The 21,234-nt window shown below is 42.5% G+C and overlaps 2 protein-coding genes across 5 annotated transcripts in view; both read left to right on the top strand.

Moving 5' to 3' along the window:
• The window catches only part of b3gnt2b (UDP-GlcNAc:betaGal beta-1,3-N-acetylglucosaminyltransferase 2b), a 19,960-nt gene extending 15,912 nt beyond the window's left edge, over positions 1-4,048 (top strand). For both annotated transcript variants that reach the window (XM_019888102.1, XM_019888101.1), the window contains exon 3: positions 1,562-4,048. In XM_019888102.1, coding sequence (XP_019743661.1) covers positions 1,577-2,767 — 1,191 coding nt within the window. In that variant the 5' untranslated portion in view covers positions 1,562-1,576 and the 3' untranslated portion in view covers positions 2,768-4,048. The remainder of the gene's footprint in view (positions 1-1,561) is intronic.
• Positions 4,049-9,720: 5,672 nt separating this feature from the next.
• Positions 9,721-21,234, top strand: part of ehbp1 (EH domain binding protein 1) — a 110,967-nt gene continuing 99,453 nt past the window's right edge. For 2 of the 3 annotated variants that reach the window (XM_019888096.1, XM_019888097.1), the window contains exons 1-5: positions 9,723-10,239; positions 11,375-11,846; positions 17,160-17,217; positions 17,371-17,466; positions 18,272-18,325. In XM_019888096.1, coding sequence (XP_019743655.1) covers positions 11,743-11,846; positions 17,160-17,217; positions 17,371-17,466; positions 18,272-18,325 — 312 coding nt within the window. In that variant the 5' untranslated portion in view covers positions 9,723-10,239; positions 11,375-11,742. Of the gene's footprint in view, positions 10,240-11,374; positions 11,847-17,159; positions 17,218-17,370; positions 17,467-18,271; positions 18,326-21,234 lie in introns of all 3 variants that reach the window. The other variant, XM_019888095.1, reaches the window with a different exon arrangement.

Here is a 21,234-nt window from a genome sequence, read left to right as displayed (position 1 = left end):
TTCCCCCTGCGCTGGTTACACAATAACTTTCGAACGCCACGGCGGGTGAATTTTTAAAGGCGCTTCAATTGTATTATTGTGTTTGGTCTGTATGCAGTCCAAACTATTCAGGCTTTGTGCGCACCGGTTCTGACAGAGCACAAGCAAACACTCCTTCGCGAGCAGGTCGCAGGATATTGCGATGCACCTACCGTCAATGACGGCATCTCGTTATTGATTGATTTGCGGTGGAATTTGCTCAGACTTTGTATAAGCTCCAAACACAATCGGTTGGTCATGAGTGAGAGACAAAAGCAGCCATGTTCTGGGTTAGCTGAAAAATGAGTCAACTATCATTGCTTTATTTTATTTTATTTCGGCACTTTCGTGTACAGTAGTATCTCTACTTAGGAAATTAATTGGCTCTGTAAGAAATTTCTTAACGAGATAGGAAATTAATTGGCTCTGGAAGAAATTTCTTAACAAGAAAGTAGAGACGTGTTTTCCATGTAAATGCCCTAATCCGTTCCAAGCCCCCCCCCCAAAAAAAATTCTGACCTAAATGTTTTCTAAAGCATAAAACTGTGTCAAAATATGTAACAAATACATGTTACAATTACATTATTGCACAATAAATGAGAGTGCGCATCATGTGAAAAACAAAGAATCGAGTCAAGAATAAAAATGGTCATTTAACTTTTAACTGCATCCTCATTATTTTTTGCCCACTTTAGATCAGGTTCTCTCTCAGAAGTGTTTTTTGCCTGGCGTTTTGTAAAGAACTGATCCAAGGACGTTTGCGTTTGTCGGCTTTTAACGATCCTTCGAAAATGTCCAAGGCAAACATCAGCATAGTGAGCGATCGCCGGACTGGTGAACACTTTTTTTGTGGGTGATTCTCATTTACGTAAAACTTATCAGAGCACCTCATGTCCCGAGGGGCGAATGATGAGGACGCTTCATAGACACACATCTTATCTGTTTATTTATCTATCGACACACATCGACACATATGGTAAAGGTCCCCCTTAGCCGGAATATGTTGAAAATTGTGCCCGTAAAGCCGGTTTCACTTAGCAACACAAAATTGTTAGGCAAGTGAAATATGAGTTGATCCACAAAGTCACGAACCAGCGATTCCTCAAGAGACGCAGGAAGTCTGCTGATTTGTTTGTTTGGCAATTGTCCTGAAGTCTGTCAAAGATGAGCGTCTGCTGGAATACAATGAAAATGCCGCCCTTGAAGCCAGATTCAATCACCGGCGTGATATTTGATTATGATTCCATTTGCTGACTCACAGAAAGCACACCTGACACTGGACTTGATAGTCTGCTATTTTGGTTGTGAAGACATCTTTTGAAGGGAATTTTGGCAATTATCAGCGCTCCTTCAGACGAAGCTGTCCAACTGAAATGTGTTGAAAATTCATCCAAGTTAGTCACCGTAGAAATCTGAAATTTGGTAGTTCTGTCCATCGTGTGTCGAATCACAAACAAGTTTCAATAAGCCGTACCTAAAATGACAAAAAAACGCTATAGGGTATTTTTCCAATTGTGAAAATTGGTGCGTTTTGTGTGTTCAGGTGCACGACGGCATCATGGCACTGCTGCGGTGGAGACTGAAGATTCTGTTGACTGTGACAATGGTCAACGTCTTCATCTTCATCCTGATCTCCCGACACAACGGGCGGGGCAAGGGCTTCCAGGAGAAAGTGCGGGTCCCCTCCAAGCCCTTCTGGAACAAGATGACGCCCAACTCGGGCTACTGGAACCGTCAGCAGCAGGTTCTGGACTTCTGGAACAACCCCATCCTCGGCAATCGCAGCGGCGCCGACTTGCCCGGTTGGCTCAATGAAACCCATTTGTCTTTTGAACCCTGCCAGCCGGACACCGGGGTGACCACTCAGGTGAAAGATTACAACTCTCTACCTTTGCGATTCAAGGACTTTCTGCTCTACATGCACTGCCGCTATTACCCAGTTCTGGTGGACCAGCCGGACATCTGCAAGGAGCCACCCTTCCTGCTGCTAGCTGTCAAGTCCCTGGCGCCGCATTTTGACAGGCGTCAGGCCATACGCCAGTCGTGGGGGAAGGCGGGGGCGGTCGCCAACCGGACCGTCGTGACGGTCTTCCTCCTGGGCCAGACCACATCGGGGGACCACTACCCGGACCTGTTGCCGATGCTAAGCTACGAGAGCGACCGACATCGGGACATCATCCAGTGGGACTACCGGGACTCCTTCTTCAACCTCACAATCAAGGAGGTTCTCTTTCTAGACTGGATACAGACACGTTGCGCCGGTGCCAGCTTCGTTTTCAAGGGAGACGATGACGTCTTTGTCAACACCTATGCAATCCTGAGCTTCCTGGATGGGCTGTCGCCGTCCAAAGCTGCAGACCTCTTCGTGGGTGACGTCATCACCAATGCCGGGCCGCACCGGGACAAGAAGGTCAAGTACTTCATCCCGGAGAGCATGTACATCGGCTCGTACCCACCTTACGCCGGCGGCGGTGGCTACCTGTACTCGGCCAGCGTCGCCACCCGCCTGCACGCTACCTCCCGCCGGGTGGCGCTCTACCCCATCGACGACGTCTACACGGGCATGTGCCTGATGAAGGCGGGGCTGGCCCCCGAGAAGCATAAGGGCTTTCGCACCTTCGACATCGAGGAGAAGTACCGCTCCAACCCTTGCGCCTACAAGGGCCTGATGCTGGTCCACCCACGCACGCCACAGGAGATGATCCAGATCTGGTCCTGGCTCAACCAGCCAGATCTCAACTGCCAGTAGGAAGCGCCCAACCCCCCTCGACGTCACACCCACCCGAAGGTTTAGACCATTACTTTGAGCAGAAGAGGGGATGTCATTTAAAAGTTGGCAGCTTGTCGTCATGCTCACTTGGAACTTCATCCCGGAAACGTTTCCTCCTTTGGGAGCGCCAGTGTTTGTGTATGTGTCGCGATTTTGCAGTCAGAGTACTCCCACAAATGGTAGATTGATTCTTAATGCACAGTTGTAGGGTTATCCATAACCTCATGTCCTAATTACAATTCAAAGCTAAATAACATGGTTGAGGGTTAGTGCTTTCCAAACAAAAAGTACATTTTAGTTTCTCGCATCAGGCCTATCTAAATCTTACCAAGTGACTTTTATCAATGTATTGTGTTGTGCTCGATCATTTTTAGATGGAAAAAAAAAAACACTTGAGGGCCCCCTGTATCAACAAGTGGCACCTTGCTTTTTTTTTTCCAATTTGATCTTCTTGCTTTGCTGTACAAAGAGCTTCAGCCAAAAGTGTGCCTTTCTTTGGGGCACGTAATTATATGGCTGTAACTATTTATAACGCTTTAACACTGTGTCCGCTCTCCACTGGGGGGGCCTCCAAAATGCTGTATTATAGAGGAATATATACGTGAGAAATGAAGCATGGGAACATAGTCAATGTGGACTGTTAACACAATGCTGTCAGTGTCCCCTTGCGAGAAGAGTTTCTGCGAAAATCTGCGTATCAGAGATAGATTTAATCACTTATCGACCGGTGCCTTTCATATGGAGTCCAGCCACTCAACAAAGCAGTGTATATGATTTCATACCACAAAAGGATGATTACATTAGTTTTCGAGCAGTGTCTGGTGTTTACTGCTATTCCCTCTCTAGTAGCTGCTGTCCTGCCTCTGGTGCTACCTCAGAAGCTGGAAAATCCTCAGGTCATTCCTTATCCTTTGACATTGAAGTTCAGTTTCAACAAAATTGGCATTTCAGAGACGAGACTAATTTAGCAACCTTTCACACTGAAACGCAGCATCCTGCAAATTTAATGGCATCCGTGTCTGGTCACACCCGAGTCCCGCCTTTTCCGCTGTCCATTTTCTTACATCTGCCGTCCTCTCCTTGATCCTACCTCGAAAGCTGGAAAATCTGCAGTATTCTCATTCCATATCCTTTTGCACAGATCTTGGAAGGTATCAAAAATCATTAGCATAATAACAGCTTCCTAAATCATAATTTAAAGTTTGATGGGAGGGAAACAATCTCAAGCTATCAAGTGTCAGAATGTTTAACAAAACAAAAAAAAACAAAAGCCCAATTGTTGTTGATAGTTTTCTGAAAAAGTTCAAATATCACGTAGGCAACTCTGAAATGTGTGGCGCAACTTTGGTATACAAGTAGGACAACTACATGTTAACTGAGACAAAAATTCACGAGTTGACAATTTGTGTTAATGGTGAAGCACTAAATGTTACCTCGTAGAATTTGATCATGTTGGTAGTGTGAATCAGAAAGCACACAATTAATCTTCATTGCCTCAAATGACCTTCTGTCTCACGTAAACACTCAGTACAAATCAGATGCTAACCCTCCCAAACATCGCTAATGTTAATCCTTTCCATTTTTGATCCCTGTAGTTACATGAATCAACAATTCATGTGCTCGTCTTGGTTTTCTATACTCAATCACACTACTTACCGGTCGGTAGTTTCTCCCCCCCCCTTTAAGACCCACACTATACGTTAGTATGTAGTTAATTCGGAATTAGAAGGACCTGTTGGATATACATGTTAGATTTTGGGCAGATGTTAAGATTTCTGGGTGGAAGTGACTTGTCACAGGTGCTAGCTGTTAAATATGCAGTTTATGTACAGCACCTAATACTGCGTAAGAGTCAGAAATTGTCACGCTTCTGAGATGGAAATTCCCATTATTGCTAGTGCTAATTATTTTGATTTCGTATGTATGCGCTACCATAAATAATGATTTAAACACCCACACCTCTTGGTGTATGTGCTCACACCACTTAGAAAGATAAGCCCATAAAAATTTCTTGTGCGTAGTTATTTCAGATTGAAAAAGATTAATCCATAATGGAATTTAGGCAAATTTTAATTTAAAAAATTGCCTTAATGCTTAGTTGCTGGATACACCCGGTGTCATGTATGCGCTTTATGTATGTAGCGGTAGCACTGTGTTAAAGTCCAAGATATTAACCTTGACAAGGTGTAAATCAACTCCCGCCATTGTTAATGCTAATCCTTCTGATTTCCAATATCTGTGCTTGTATATATCCTTATGAGTTTATACACGCACATTGGTTGTTGGTGTTCACACTACTTAAAAATAAAAAAGATGAGATACACTAGCGTGTTATTTCAGAAGCTGAAGAAAGACTTTTTTCGGAATTTGGCTCAAGTTACAACTTTGAATTTTAAAAAATGGCTTGTTGCTCAGTGCACCAAATGTTGCATGAAAGTCTGAAGGTAATCATCCTCGGGTGGAAATCAAATCACAACATTGCTAATGCCTTCCCATTTCTAATACATGCGCGAGCGTAATTCATGAATTCACACGCGCATATCGGTGCTTCTTTTTAAACACACTACTTTATGTTTTTATTGTTAAGCGCTAGGATATACGTTGGGGTGTTATTTTGGAATCGGAAGAATGGATTTGACATAAGGAAAGGTTGAGATTTGTATTGATTTCCGATAAAACTGCCTGGTGACTTATCACTGACTTGTCAGAGATGCTAGCTGTCGATTGGCTTGACTCGTCTTCAGTATTACCAATATGAAAAATCAAACATTTTAAAAAGCCGTTGATTGGCTGTGTGAAAGTGGGTCACGATTAGGGCACCACCTGCTGGTCAGGTTGGTCAATCTGAGCTGCTGTAAAGATGAGTGGTTAGCCTGTTTTCGTTAAGTATCACCGTATTTATTTTCTTTCCAACATAGGACAATCACGGAAAGAGTTGTCGGATTTCTATTCAAAATAACGGTGAATTAAGGACACCGTTTTGGTTCTTTTTGTGCGTGAGAAGACATTGTTTCCTGTCAAGATTACTTGAAATGTTTACGTTCAGTGATCGCTGCTTCTGTCAAACGTTTTTTTTTTGTTTTATTTTGTTTTTTTAAGGCGCTTGCTGTTTCTTAGCTTGTTTTTTTTCTTGTTTTGTGACGTAAAAACACTGGTATTCGCAATTTGTTGTGTGAGGTTGAAGATTAAGAAATTGATATTGGGTATAATGCTGGATGTTCAAAGAGTACGCTATTTGCATGAATTAAATTTCATATTCAGGGTGAAATTCCACCATGTATCCCTGCCTTTTTGCTAGTGTACAGAAGGAACTCTTTTAAAAAGAAAGCTGCACTCAGGTTAAAGACCAATGAATTTCTTCACCAAAAGTTGACAGGTGTGCTTATGTGAACTAGAAATGGGATACGATACGATATTGTAATACCGACCGACGATTGTGATATTGGTGTTTTTTTAGGAGGAATCAAAAGGCAAATGAGACAGTAACGATACGACTATTTGCTTTATCAATACTGTAGCGATATCAATACGATATGGACCGATACCAGTATTTTGTCCTGCCTCTAGTTCCAAAGTTATCGCAGACCAAATCTGTGCCTGATGTTTGTGGTTTGGATGTGTCAAAGATGAAATTTGTGAATGCTTTTTATCGTTTAGATTATTCCGGTAATTGTGTCATTTGTTTTTAAATACAGTATACTGTTCTGTGTTTTTATTGCGCCGCCAATAAACTGAAGACATCGGAAGATTCTGCCCACTGTTTTTTTTGTTTTTTTTTTAAATAATTTATGGACTTAAGATAAAACCTCAGATTTTTTTCTTTTCACAAAAAATAAAAAATAAAATAGATTTTCGATTTTGCTTATGGACAAAGAATATAACTGACATTCAAAACAAGTTTTTCTTTTTTCATTTTGATTTTTTTTTGTTGATCGAATTTGCCTTCTATTTTCGATTGTAATCGACTCCCCCCCCCTTTATAGAAAAAAAGTGAATGACATTGACATTGAACACAACGGTTTTTGCTTTGACTGGGATTTGCTTTTGATTTTAGTCCCGTTCTCCATTTATTGAAACAAATTACATTTTTGCTGGAATTTCCTTCATTTATCCTGAAACATTTTTTGTAAATTATGAGGAGAAATGAAGTTCTAATTATGAGGGAGATAACGCCAGTTTTCAAAAACAATCACGAAAACAGTAAAAAAAAAAAAAAAGACAACTGAACGTGCTTCATGTACTACTCACCGTTCGCCGACAGAGGGTAGCAACACATACGTTACATTGTACATTTGATCCTGCTAAGTAGTTTGAAAGGATTCTTTATAAAAATGTCATCTTGTTTACTAAACTTGTCCAGTCCCTGGAATTTTGTGAGGTAACCTCACAAAATAGAGGGGGGTGGGAGGAAAAGTAGATGTGCTGCAGCATTTGGAAGGTGTGACTCAGAAGATCCCAATCTCCATTTTTTTTTCCAAGCCCTGCACCAGCATACAGGAAATCTTTCAGGACGCCATGCCCCAAATACCCTAAAAAGTCCATCTCACTGTAGCTCTAAAGTATTGGGACACGTTTTTTTTTTTTCACTAAATAAATGAATCTCTCTCTCGCTTTCGCTCTCTTGCTCTCTCTCAAGTCTCCACTGAAAGCTCATGTCTCAAATGCACGGCCGCCACTGAAACACTCAGTTGGTGCCGTTTGGTGTTCTTAAATATATATATATATATATATATATATATAAAACGAATTAATAAGGGTTGATTTTAAAATTATTAACTTGTCTTTTTTAGAACAAAAGTGATGCCATTTGCACATTTTCCATCTATGTTCTCATCACAATATCTAACAAGGAATTTACAGACCCAACAGCCACAGGAAAAGCACCATCTTGCAAATGTCATCTGTCCGTGAATCCTACCGTCCCGGCGGAAACATGGAAAATTCCTATCAGGCATTTGCCATCACCATGAGTCAGCACAAGAGGATGATTTTTTTTTTTTTCATGGCCAGTTCAGGGTGTACCGTGCCTGTTGTCCTAAAACAGCTGGGATAGCCTCCAGCACGCCCGCGACTCTTGTGAGGAAAAACAGATTAGAATATGGATGTGGACAACCGCCCACCTACAAAATTTTGCATCATATGTTAGCAAATAGTATCCATGGGTTAACATAAGGGACTATAATTTTAGTGTTTGAATATAACCCTGACATAAATTTGAGAGTAATTAACCCCCAAGTAATTGCTTGTGTGAAGCACATTGAGTTACTTTGTGCAAGAATTGTGCTATGTAAATAAAACTGCCTTGCCTTGCCCAATAAGGGTTTACATTTGCCTATAGATGCCACAAGATGGTGGCAGAGCATTAATTTTATTTGAAATATTGCTCTGGTCAAAATGAAGCACGACATTTTAACACCATTCATAGCACCAAGATGCCATGAAATGGCGCCAAAGCAAGCTTGTTTGGACTAGTCCAAACCTCAAACAATTGAACTAGCAGTTCACAATCATGATGCATCTAATGTCATGAAGCATTTATTGCATTCGACCACGGCCATTTATCTCTTTCTTTTTGCTCGATGAGGATAATATCCCCATTTCCTGTTTTTCAGTTCATCTCTTGGCCTGCTTCCCGCCGCCTGCCCTTCACTTACAACAAGGAAGTTTTTCGAACTGTGTGCTATCGATTCCCGAGCTCGCTAATTTATTATTGCAGACGGAGCAGGAAATGAAAGGCTCATTAGCACAGAGCTTTGATACCACAATGCCCAGGGAGACTTCCTTGTGTCTGGATTCACCCTGAGTAGTAGTCTGTATGTTTAATGCAAATCCCCCAACTGATCACTTTACACTGGATGCACCTATCTCATCTCTATTCAGTGAACTCCTGTTTATTTGAGGGGTATACCTTCCAGACCCATCCATGTTAAAATCACATTAAGAATGTTGTTTTTTTTTTTGTTTCATCCCTCCATAATTCTCCCTCCCTATCCCTAAGCGACTGGTCAGGAGGGCCAGTTCTGTCCTGGGCTGCTCCCTGGACACTCTGGAGGAGGTGGGCAACAGGAGGATGCTAGCTAAGCTAAAAGCTATGATGGACAGTCCCTCCCACCCCCTCCAGGCCCGCCCTGACAGCACTAGGTAGCTCCTTCAGCCAAAGACTTGGCTCGTTCCTAGCGACTGCTGTCAGGCTGCTGAATAAAAAATAAGATGATGTGGAAAACTATTGTAAATAGCACAGCCACCTTATCTATATCTATATTTATATTGCACTTAATTGAACGGTGTACATCGAAATTAACATTTATCTTGTGAATGCGAACACTTTGTTTTTCTTCTTTCTACCCAATCTTGCTGCTGTAGACTGTAAATTTCCCCAATGTGGGACAAATAAAGGATATCTTATCTTATCTAATAGGTTGAGGGCAAGCAACTACATTTGGACTTGCCTGTACACTGTAAAAAACATGCATACATATTAAGAAAATTACATTTCATTAAAAAAAACTGCATGACATGACTTGCGTACAAGAAATTAAAAAAAAAAAAAACTCAATCATAACCCGAGTATCCCGTGGATAGTGTACCCATTTGTTTTGTTGGTATGAGAAAGTGCAGTTTTAAGATGAAAGTCCCACGTGCATTTAGTAACTTTTAATTATTTTATACATTTAAAAACAAGGCCTTCTTCTTTTTGTGAAAACAACAAGTCCCAGAGTGCCTAGGGGAGCATCAGCACGCTGGAAATGGTAGAAAAATGCCACCGACAAGAGATTCCCGGAGGCGTTTCTTCGTCTTTCAGAGATCCATCAAGGCGGCCGGAAGATGGGGAATCAAGCTTGATGTAAAAAGATAAGCCACACCGAAAAACGAGTTGATTATCCCATAAAATAAAAGCTTGAGGTCCCTGTTAATGTAGAAATGTCAAGGTTAACTATCATAAAGTAATTAATGTGGGGTTTCACATATATTTTTATGTGGGTAAAATAAATGTAAGAGTATAAACAAGACGGATATTTGAGTTAATTAACCGGATGTAGTCGATTTAGATTTTATTTTGTCAAAAGAATCTTTGCGAAAGTTGGTGAACTTTTCGGCGGTCAAAGTACTTCCAACTATCCCCACTTTACTTTGCAGTGTTTTCGTGGGGGTTTAACTCAAATTAAATTACCTACCTCAGGGGACACAAGTTCTTACGAATGCAGCCTACGAGTCCTTGTGACTCCGCCGGAGCTCGTCTGAGCTAATGTGTCAAAGGCGGCCGAGCAACGGTTTCCATTCGCGCTCTGTTATGATGCTACAAGCTAACAGGCGAGCTGGCTAGTAGTAGTTGTAGGGGCATTGATGCTACGAACGAAGACAACCATTACGCTGATGATTCTTTCTAGACAGTTCACTGGGACTTCCCGTTACAGTTACCAGACAGTCAAGGCGTCGGCTATCACGACAAGGTGAGTGTCATCCGGGCTCTGTGGTTCCGAAAGTCACGTTAGCTCGCCGAGTTAGCGGTGGACGGACCGCGGCACCGACTATTCACTGGATTCAACAGCATATTAAAAAAAAAAAATCCAATGCCAAACCGACTACTCTGGATTCAACAGCATCGGTCCCCCGAAAAATATCCCATCTTACAAAATGTATTCGGTTGTTTTTGTGTTCTTCGTATTTTAACTGCAGGGTGGCTTTTAAGCGTGACAGACTTGAACATCCCGTTTTATTTGTTTCACAGGCTGACGTAACCGTTTAATTGTACAACATTCTTATTTATTAACAACCTGTTTCGTGAACGACTCTCTTCATTAATTAATATGCTGTAGGTGCTGGTTTAGGACGGTTTAGATCCTTTCTATTACGGCTGCAAAATATATCGTCAAAATATCCTCATCGCAATAATGGCACGTGCGATGTGCGTATCACAATGATGTATAATAAATTTCATGTGGAATCGTATCGCAATATTCAACTCTCATATCGCATATCACCTTTTTCCCAATATTGTTCTTTCTACTGTGGCGTAACCAGAATGTTGACGTAAATTGGAACGTTCCGTTAACTACTGTCATAAATCCGTAAATAATTGGATGAAAAAAACTTCCAAGTCATCAATATAGATTGAACCTCGACAGATAAATATATGAGGTGTTGTTTCTTGCTGTCGTGGCGCTGGAACTCCTATTGTCACAATTTGGTAAAATTCCTATTTTTTCTCCAATCTATTCTATTGGTCAGTCCAGAAATGCGGGTGTTATTTTGACATATTATTGACAAATCTTGACCATTAAAAATTACTTGCTCTCCGTGATGATGGAAAGTTACCGTTTGAACCAAAGTGCCGTTTTTGGGGCTCCTCCACTATTGTGGATCAGGGCGTTAGGGCGCCATCTCCAGACATTCCAAGAAAGAGCACAAAGATTTGTAGAACTGTTGCGTTTTTCACTGAAGAGTTTTAGTATTGTTTAACTGAAACATTTGCAAGTAGGTATATGGTTATCCCCAATTCAGTGGGAGTTTGACTATACAAAAAATGCATCTTTTTGTTACACGGTTTCATCCAAAACTCGAGTGACTTTTGCCTCTGTTTTACAGGAGCCTACTGGGATGTCACAATAGCATCAAGAGCCAGCGGATTACTCATCATGCCGCTTAGAAATTGTGCAATGTTTTCCTTCGCAAGATAATGCACGTCGCACCGCGCTTGTGCCGCAGAGATCCTGAGTCTTGACATTGGGATTCCTCCCTGCGCCACCATTCTTGGAGGTCTTATCTTGTGTGTGTCTTCCGCTGAGACGTTAACTATGAGTCTAGTGGCCGCCTCACCGCGGTAAACACTGACGTAAAGTGGTGCAAACAAGGAAAGAAGAAAAAAAAACAAAAACAAAAGAGGAGCCCCCCACCCTCCACCCCAACCCCCCATCCCCCACATCCACCGCCCCGGGGGACGGGATAGCTCCAACATGGCTTCGGTTTGGAAACGACTACAACGTGTTGGGAAGCACGCCTCCAAATTCCAGTTTGTGGCATCCTACCAAGAGCTGATGGTGGAATGCACCAAGAAATGGTGAGTGGCGGGGGTGCACGTGGTGGCCACAGTGCTGTCTATTAAGCCCCTTGAAATGTGTGCGTGTGTGTGCTGGAATGCGGAGTTAATTTCTCTCGGCCATATTAGACACACAGTTTGGTGTGCAGGCTTGTCGCCGTGGTCGCGGCTTGTAAAAAGGTTTTGTTTTTCCTTTGTTGTGACCGATGCGTTTGAGGAGCGTTATCTCCTCCAGGGAAGCCACTGACAATCGGCTGTGGACATCTTGAACTATGTTGGAATTACTGTTTGGTGATCATGTCTCACTTCTCGGTCTTTTGAAATCATCTCACTTTTTTTTTAATGACCTCTTCCAGGATCATCATAAATGAAATGATGACTGATAATGAAGCGGTCATTATCTGAAATGTAAAATGCTGTATTTAACATACATGATATGATCTTGGTAGCTTAGTGGAAGAGCGGTGGGGATGTCTGCTGCACATTTGGGATGCCAGGTTCAAATCTCTTTCTGTCAAAAACATGCATGTTAGCTTTATTCAAGGTCAACTGTCAAGTAATTTTATAAAATCCCAAACGAAATATTTTTTTCTGTCTCAAGTAATGAAACAAAAGACTTTAAATTACATTATAGCATGGAAAAAAAGAATTCCTATTTTGGTCTGTCACATGCAGTGTTTAGGAACGGCAGAGGGGACGCAACAATACACACAGGCTGGTCTCGACTTGGCTGCAGGGTACAAACTATGAGCTGTTGGTGATTCTTTTATGTGATCGGTAATGAAAGGCATTGGTTGCCATACACCAATCACGATGATATTGTTCATCCTCAGAAGTCCCCCTCTGAAATGTAGAATGTTTGTGCCTGTACAGAGATATCCTGAATTACAGTCTGTAAATACAAGAGGGGCTGAAAGTGTTCCATTCTGCCAGGAGAAATGTTGCTCTTCCAGTACGATGGGCAGAAAAAGTGCGGAAAGATTGCAGGGATCCTTGGCCCGCAGGCACACTTTGTTAAGCAGCTCGGTCGTAGGCGGGATCGACGCAGGCCCCAGCACACCGCCTGGACCCGGGACAGATGTGTCAGGGAATGGAATGAGGAGAATGTACCGGTACATGTCTTCCGAGAGCAGCGTGAAGGCTGGGTGGGCTGAGCTTTTGCAGCCAGCGGCACACTTTGTCCCCCTCCCGCCACACACACAATGTGAGCTCAGCTTTTTGCTGCTATTTGAGTGCTTTCGCTTTATTAAAACATTATGTAAAAGGGAAAGTTTCACAGATAATGTCATGATTTATCTTCATCTGTGGCTCCATGGGTGTGTTAGTGGTTGTGTGCCAGATTCAAAGTATGTTTATTGGAGTTGCAGCAGCGTAATTCATTATTGTAGTGGCGTAAACGTGTCATTGATTGATTGATTTATTTATTGCCCATCAACACAATACAAAGATTTTGAAAGGAAAAGATCATCTAAAGTTGCCTTTGTTCAAGGGCAGTTTACATGTTTGAAGGGATCAGGCAGAAGCAGGAAAACTTGGCTCACCCCTTCTTCTCTCAAAATTACTTGTATCATGTCAATACAGTAGGCGGCCCGGTGGTCCAGTGGTTAGCGCGCCGACCTCACAGTGCAGAGGTACCGGGTTCAGTTCCAGCTCCGACCTCCCTGTGTGGAGTTTGCATGTTCTTCCCGGGCCTGCGTGGGTTTTCTCTGGGTACTCCGGTTTCCTGCCACATTCCAAAGACATGCCTGGAAGGCTGATTGAACCCTCTAAATCGTCCCGAGGTGTGAGTGTGAGCGCGGCTGGTTGTTCGTCTCTGTGTGCCCTGCGATTGGCTGGAAACCGGTTCAGGGTGTCCTCCGCCTATTACCCGAAGACGGTTGGGATCGGCTCCAGCATCCCCCGCGACCCTTGTGTGAGGATAAATGGACCGGAAAATGGATGGATGGAAACACAGTAATAGGGTATTCATATATAGTAATGTATCCCAAAATAAAACAAAAAACCAAAAACAGCAGCGTTAACAAAGCACAGATGGGATGCACCCATTAGTGACAGGTGGACATCACCAAAATCCACCAGCCTCTACCCCAAAAACACAACAAAATGCATTAGCATTCCCTATAAATCGAAATTACACTTTAACCCCGCCCCTCCCAAAGGTTTATAATTGTCTACAGATGCCAACAACTGACGCCAACATAGTTCCTTGGCACAAAGTTGCCATTAGATGGCGCCATGGATACATTCATATTGGACGTGCTTTAGCTTGAGCACGAAAATGGTCCAAACACATGAAACGGGAACTAAACCCAAGTAGTCAAAACGTTCTTGTATTGTCACTTTTTTTTTTTTTTTTGTTTCTGGAAATGTCAAGTTCAGAGAAATTTTAGGCTGTAATTTGTGCGAGCCTTCGCAATGACTGCTTCTTGAGTTCTCGATAATATGTCAGGTCATGTAGCCTGAATCAATGACCTCAGTGCCTTCAACGAGGTGTCACCTTACTTTCCTTCTCAACGTGTCCTCCTCTTAAATGCCCTTCTACTTACTATTTGGGTGTTTTTTAATTAAATAATCTGATGATGTCATGTCCTGTGTCCTGGCAAGTCAAAAAGTAGACAGAACTGTCTACTCAAAAAAGAAAACAAAAATAATTCTGAATAAATCATGAATGAGCTCAGAGTTGCATGCCATGATTTGTTTTTAAAATATAAAATACCGCTTCGGCGTAGACAGTTTTATTGCCATTTAATACATATTTAAATATAATGAGTTTAGGTAATGCGCATGGTAACAAACAACAGCAGCGAATGTCTTCTGAAAGTGATGGCAGTGTCTGAGAGTTGAGTCAATGTTTTGAGTGTCAGTGAGGGGGCGCGTGTCAGGCTGTGACACGTTACTTGTGTTGAGCATGTGTTCCTCATGGCAGGCAGCCATCGCGCCGCTGCCAGACTGGCCGTTTCCTGCCAGCTCGTCTGATGTCACTCCCCCTGACACGTTCCCGCTTTGTAAATTTGAAGACTTCACCTCACCACAATAAATGCTGCTTGGAAATACAAAAAAAACTGAATCCTGCTTTTGCTGCAGCTTTTAACTTTAGTTGTTTATTAAATTGTAACCTTCTATCCTCTTAAAATGAATGACAATTGAAACCCTTTACTAAATAACACTTACGCCTAATTCCTAACCTACTTCAGCCCTAACTCATCACGCTAACTGTAAACCCTAACATTTACCTCCACCCATTTCTAATCCCAACCCTGAACCACACCCACACCCCCCACCCTTACCTTCCCATACACTAGCCCTTAAATTTGACCGAGCTCCTGACTTTAAACTTAGCCCATCCAACACTTTCCGAACCACTAAACGCCAATGCTACCTCATCCCAATCCTGGCCCCCACTCCTCAACCCTAACCCCAATCACCAGATCGAACGCCTTCTTAACCTCCTCACCCTGACCCATTGATAAACCCCAACACTACACCCTTATCCACAGTATCTCTTATATATTTAATGTAATACTACAACGTGCGGTGGAACAGTGGGCGACTGGTTAGCACTCCAGTCTCACAGTGCAGATGTCCAGGGTTTGATTCCGGCTCCGTGCTTGTTTTCCCCGTGCCTGTGCGGGTTTTCTCCGGGTACTCCTGTCCGCTCCCACATTCCAAAATCATGCATGGCAGGTTAATGGAACACTATAAATTGTCTCTCGGTGTGATTGTGAGCACAAATGGTTTTTCGTCTGTGTTCCCTGTGATTGACTGACTGGCAACCGGTTCAGGGTGTCCCCCGGTTTCTGCCCGAAGACAGCCGGGATCGGCTCCAGCACGCTCCGCGACCCTTGTGAGAATAAGCGGATTAGAAAATAGATAGATGGATGGATGGATGGACTACACCATGCTTGTTTTTTTTTCTAGCATGGTCCTCCAGACAGCTTACTAGAAATGTTTGTCCTCACTTTATAAAGGTACCCTTACAAATGTCCCTCTAAAACGACATTTCATTCTCCGTTGCCATTGCAGTCAGTGTGAACTGACCTTCACCGCTCTGCGCAGGGGGGGGGCCTGTACATCCGTCACGGCTGTTCCCACCTCGTTCACACAAACGCTCCTCTTGTCTCATAAAAGTTGTTTGCGAGGATGCAGAGTTGAGCGCTCGTGCTAAAATAAATACATCAAAGAGTCATGATGTGGGAATAAAAATATTGAAGTAAATATATTTTCTTAAAGCCATGCACCCGCTATGACATCCCAGCTGAGATGGTGCAGCCTCTCTGTATTCGTAATGTTATGTATTTGTAATATATGTATTTTTTGGGGGGGGGGCGGGGGAATCCACAGGTATAAATATATGAATTGATTGTAACCACTTTTGAGACCTTCACATTTCTGGTGTTTTCAAAATGGCCGTCATTGTAGTGGTGACTCAACAGTGTTTTGTCACTCTGTCGCTGACCTCCAATGAACTTGTTTGCTAGTGAAGTACTTCCTTTCACCCGTCTCACAGGAAGGTCTGGGCTGCCACAACATCCTCATGCACCCCACTGAACTTTATTATGACTCTATACGTGTTTTCTTGTAATGCCAAATCAATATGGAACAAGTATTAAATGTTTCACAATTTCTGCATGTCTCAGCAAGTCTGTTACTTTACTGCGGAGCAACCACACAAAGGCAGCCTCTCATCATTTATTAATGCAAGCAGTGATGTGCTTGCGTATTTGTGTGTGTTTCAAAACTTCATCTTTGTGTGTGTGTTTGTGGCTTATACTAATTTCAACGTTTTCCGGCATTTTATTCAGTGTCCCACATTTTTACTTTTTGCTTTGTCAACAACTACAAATTAAGCTTACACCCCCCCCCCCCACCCCCTCAAATAATATTATTTCCAAATGAACATCAATCCAAATAAAAGTAATTCTTACTGTTGTCTTAATAGCCCTTTAAAGATGACTGCTTAAAAAAAAGTGTTTTCCGAGCTTTATGCTGTGTGAAATTTTGGAATTTTTGGGGATCTCTTTGAGGAAAGGGATTAAAATTTTGCGGTTTATCAGTGTATGAGGTTCTGAATTTTGTGGGAAACACCGTATGTTGAAAGGTTGGAATTTTGCGGAATTTTAAAGTGAAAAAGGTCACCATTTTGTGAAAGAAGTTTTAAATTTGTTGCTTATGTATAATAGTTTCAATCTTTTTAAGATCTCCGTGTTGGGGTGGTGACAATTTTTCTTCTTCTTGTGTGACAGAATATCAAGTTTTGCAGTATGTCTGTGTAATAGGCTAACCACTGTGTCTCATTTTTTCCCCTACTAAACTCTATCCTGTAACGTGTTTCAGGCAACCAGACAAACTGGTGGTGGTTTGGACGCGCAGGAGTCGACGGAAATCCTCCAAGGTTTGCACTTAAACTTGTACGTTTCAATCTGAACCGCTTTGGGATATTGCTTCTGTCCACTAGAGGGGGTTCCAACATTGCAAATAGCACATGTCACGTTTTCTCCTCAATGAAGATAAATCAATGCTGACTATTATTTATCTTGGCTTGCAGTCTCACAGCTGGCAGCCTGGCATCAAAAACCCCTACCGAGGGGTTGTGGTGTGGCCTGTACCGGAGAACATTGAAATCACAGTCACTCTCTTTAAGGTACTTTTTAAAAATGTATTTTATTGTTTTTGTATTTTTGTGTCTCAAATGTAATACATTACCATTACTGCTTGCCTAACTTGCTTGTGAGTAATTTGGCAATGTCCTCCACCTAAACTACGAGGACAATACCGTCAAGTGGAAAGTCTTTTGTAGTCTGTGGGTGCGGCAACTTAGTGTGTGTGTGTTGACTCTCACTATTGTGTTTGTGTGTGTGTGTGTCTGTGTGTGTGTGTGTGTGTGTGTGTGTGTGTGTGTGTGTGTGTGTGTGTGGTCCACCCTTGTAGTTGACAGTAAGCAATTTGATTGTTGATTGTTTACAGGCCACAGTTGGAAAAGAATCCACTTAAGTGTTTACTGTTCATGTCCATGCTTCCATCCATTTTGTGTAGTGGTCGTATTCGTTAAGAGTGGCGGACTCTATCCCAGTTGAATTTGAGCAAGAGAAGGGGCTGATAAACAAGCCTTTGTGCTAGCTTTAGATAAATCAATAAATTAGGCATTTATAATTATGGGTTTAATTGCAAACATTGCTATGATTTGTGCACTTGATGGGACTTGAACATGTATTCAATGTGCTTTTGAGAGGAGCTGCATGGAGTAGGAGGTGGGTTACACCCTGGACTAATACAATGAACTTCCTTATGTTTACAGACATAAATAAATATACAGTTGTATTGTGAGAAGCTGAACACACGTTGCTAATTTGAAAAACAAGCCACTCCTGCATTTTAATTGTATAATTTTGCAGAAAATTTGTTTTTTGTCATTAATGATAACCTAATAGTCCTCTGTACCATTGCAGGACCCTCATGCTGAGGAGTTTGAGGACAAAGAATGGACGTTTGTCATTGAGAATGTGAGTCATTTTTCATGTTTGAATTAGCTGAGTTGACACTGTCTTTTTTTCCACGTTAACCAAGCTTATTCTGAAATCATACACGTTTGAAACGTTTTTTTCCATCAGACATGCAGGTACCGCCATCGTGTGGTCACAAAGTGCTATTACACGTCAATTGCTGATGCAAGATTTCGCTTTGGCACACAATGAAAACGGAGTGTCTTGTTCAATACATTCGTTCATGATCTGAGCCTCTTCTCCTCACAAGGAGTGGTCCCCAGCCTTTTTTGTGTCACGGACTAGTTGAGACAAATACATGCTATTTATGGACCATCCATTTTCTGATCCGCTTATCCTTATAAAGGTCGCAGAGCATGCTGGAACCTATCCCAGCCATCTTCGGCCAGTAGAGCGGGGTACACCCCGAACTGGTTGCCAGCCAGTCGCAGGTTCGTGTTCCAGTTTTTTGAATTTGAAGTGCATTCACTTCAAAAAGTGTTATACTACTGTACTACTAATGTAGAGCAAAATATAATAACACTAAGAAATTCACCAATCGCGAATAATAGATATGCCTTACAATGTAAACATAATTTTTAAGTTATGAACTTACATACGGCATTGGCATCATTGCTACTTGCAAATGTGACTGATCCAAAGACGATATGATTGATTGCCGCTTTCTTTTTAAATACTTTCATGACTGAATTCTATGATAGCCCTCACTCAAGACATGTTCCCAAGAATGTCAGCGGCAGATGAAGAATGCCAGGTGAGCTGGCGCTTTGACCCCCCCCGTCACTTTCTTTGTGCACATCAAACAGAAAAAAAGGTGTGTGGGGGGGAGAGGGGTGGGGGGGGGGGGGGCTTCTCCCGTTTGATAGAAGGCAGACATGACAAGCAGGTCAGCCGCCGTTCTTCGGTCAGAGCGTGGGAGACGGGTAAGAGGATGAGAGCAAAGAGAGGCGGTGCGACTTCTGGGCTGGTCTCTGCATACCGGACTAATGACCACTTTCACGACAGCACAGAAATTAGTCGTGTACCTTCACTGTGATGGAATGCGGCCCGATGGACACATTTTATCACGCTAGTTGCTTTTATAGCGAAATTATTGCTTTTGACCCTTTTCTATTCACTTAAGGCCTGTTTAGATTTCAGAAGTGAATGCTGTGCACAATTTGACCACCAGGGTGTAGTCTCCCCATATAATTCGTCTAAAATGTGGCCTGCTTTCATGAGCTGTTCTCATCACTTGGCAGTTGTTTGGTCCACTCGCCTTGTTAAAATCTTGAGATACACACATGGGCTGTGTATTTTTATTATTATTTTTATTACGTGTGCTAGAATAATTTAAAATCAGCTGTCTTCACACATCTATGTATGTGGTGCCATTTGAAGCCAGGTACATGTGACTGAATATGGTGCAAGGAGAGGTGAGCTCCCCTCAACCCCTCATCAGGCGACAGAGGAGAAAAACGAAGAATACACCATTGTGCCCCAACGCCGGAGATGATGAAATTTAAGATCCCCACGCTCTGGCTTCGTCTTAATCTGGCGGTGGGGGTGGCCCAACCTCGCGTGAGGCTAATCCCTTCCCGTTGAATTATCGGCGCCGCTAAGATTGTATTTTGTCATTGAAAACGGCAGTGTCAAACGCCGCCTTTTTTTTTTTCTTCCACCCCTTTGCCTATTTGTTCCTCTGCCAAGGCCAGTCGCATAATCAAGTGAGGGCGAGCTGTAGGACGACAAGTCGGACAGGTGGCGGCCCGTATAAGTGGCGGCGCGGCAGTATCTCTAAATTGCACGCTACCCTTGCCTTTCACCCCTTTTCAAATAGGTGCAGATTATCAAAAAGGTGGGCAAATTGCGAGTCCACAAAGATTGGACGGCTCTATTTTAAGGCATTGTGCTGATGGACATGCTCAAGCATCTGCATATCAACCAGGGGAAAAAAAAAAAGATTGCAATCTAACTTCACTTTGTGGATGGGGATTTGCGAAGCATATATTGAAGTCGTGTCTTTTACAAGTGAGACACACTCTCCTCCTCACCCCTGAGTCATACAAACCTCTTTGAAGCACAAGAATTGACCCCTGAGACACAAACATACAAATAAAATACATAATTTATTGCTGTAGAAATGCTGTCCTCAGATACTGGAGAAGTCTGAAAAAGTTTGATATTGCAAAATGAAATGCCCAATAGTTACCCATAAGTCCTTTAAAACTGCTGCTCAAAGGCCTTTAAAAATAACAATAAGTGAGATGTTATGTTTCAATTACTCTTTGTTGGAGTCTGCTTTACGTTAATAGACACGATTGTTCTCTTCTTGGGAGTCATAAAAAATGTGCTGCCATTGTCTCGGTGTCCGTGGATGCCGAGAAAGTTCTAAATGCCAAAAGATGACACCAAAGCACTACTTTTCTGTCGAATGGAAGCTACTCTCCTCATTTCAACATACAGTAGTTCATTGGCACCAAGATGCCACACCCAAATGGCGCCAAAGCACTACATTTCTGTTGTGAATCGTGTGGTGACTCGGGACCACTGTCTTATAGTTCTTTATTTGAATTGAATTCTGTCTCATTGACAGAATTTTATGCCAATGTATGTATTGCTCTTACTGTTTCTTGGCGGAATTGCACCAATAAACACACGACGACCGCCATTTTCTGTCTGCTGCTACACTCCATCTCTCTTTGCTGTCCACATCGCGTCTTGCTTCCGACTTCATTTAAGCCATTTTCAAATCACACAGTCAACACTGTTAGTGCCCACTCGGTAACACGCACGCACGCACACACACACACACACACACACACACACACACACACACACACACACTGCATTGTATCTCCTCTCCTTCGTGCCAGGGGAAGCACATTACGTAGGCCAGTGGTTTGTGAGCGCCGAGCGGGCCTCTGGGA

Source organism: Hippocampus comes, unplaced genomic scaffold (assembly GCF_001891065.2).
Source record: "Hippocampus comes isolate QL1 unplaced genomic scaffold, H_comes_QL1_v1.1 scaffold136, whole genome shotgun sequence".
NCBI lineage: Eukaryota > Metazoa > Chordata > Actinopteri > Syngnathiformes > Syngnathidae > Hippocampus > Hippocampus comes.
Note: the sequence above shows the minus strand (reverse complement) of the source record. Positions and strands in the feature narration are given on the sequence as shown.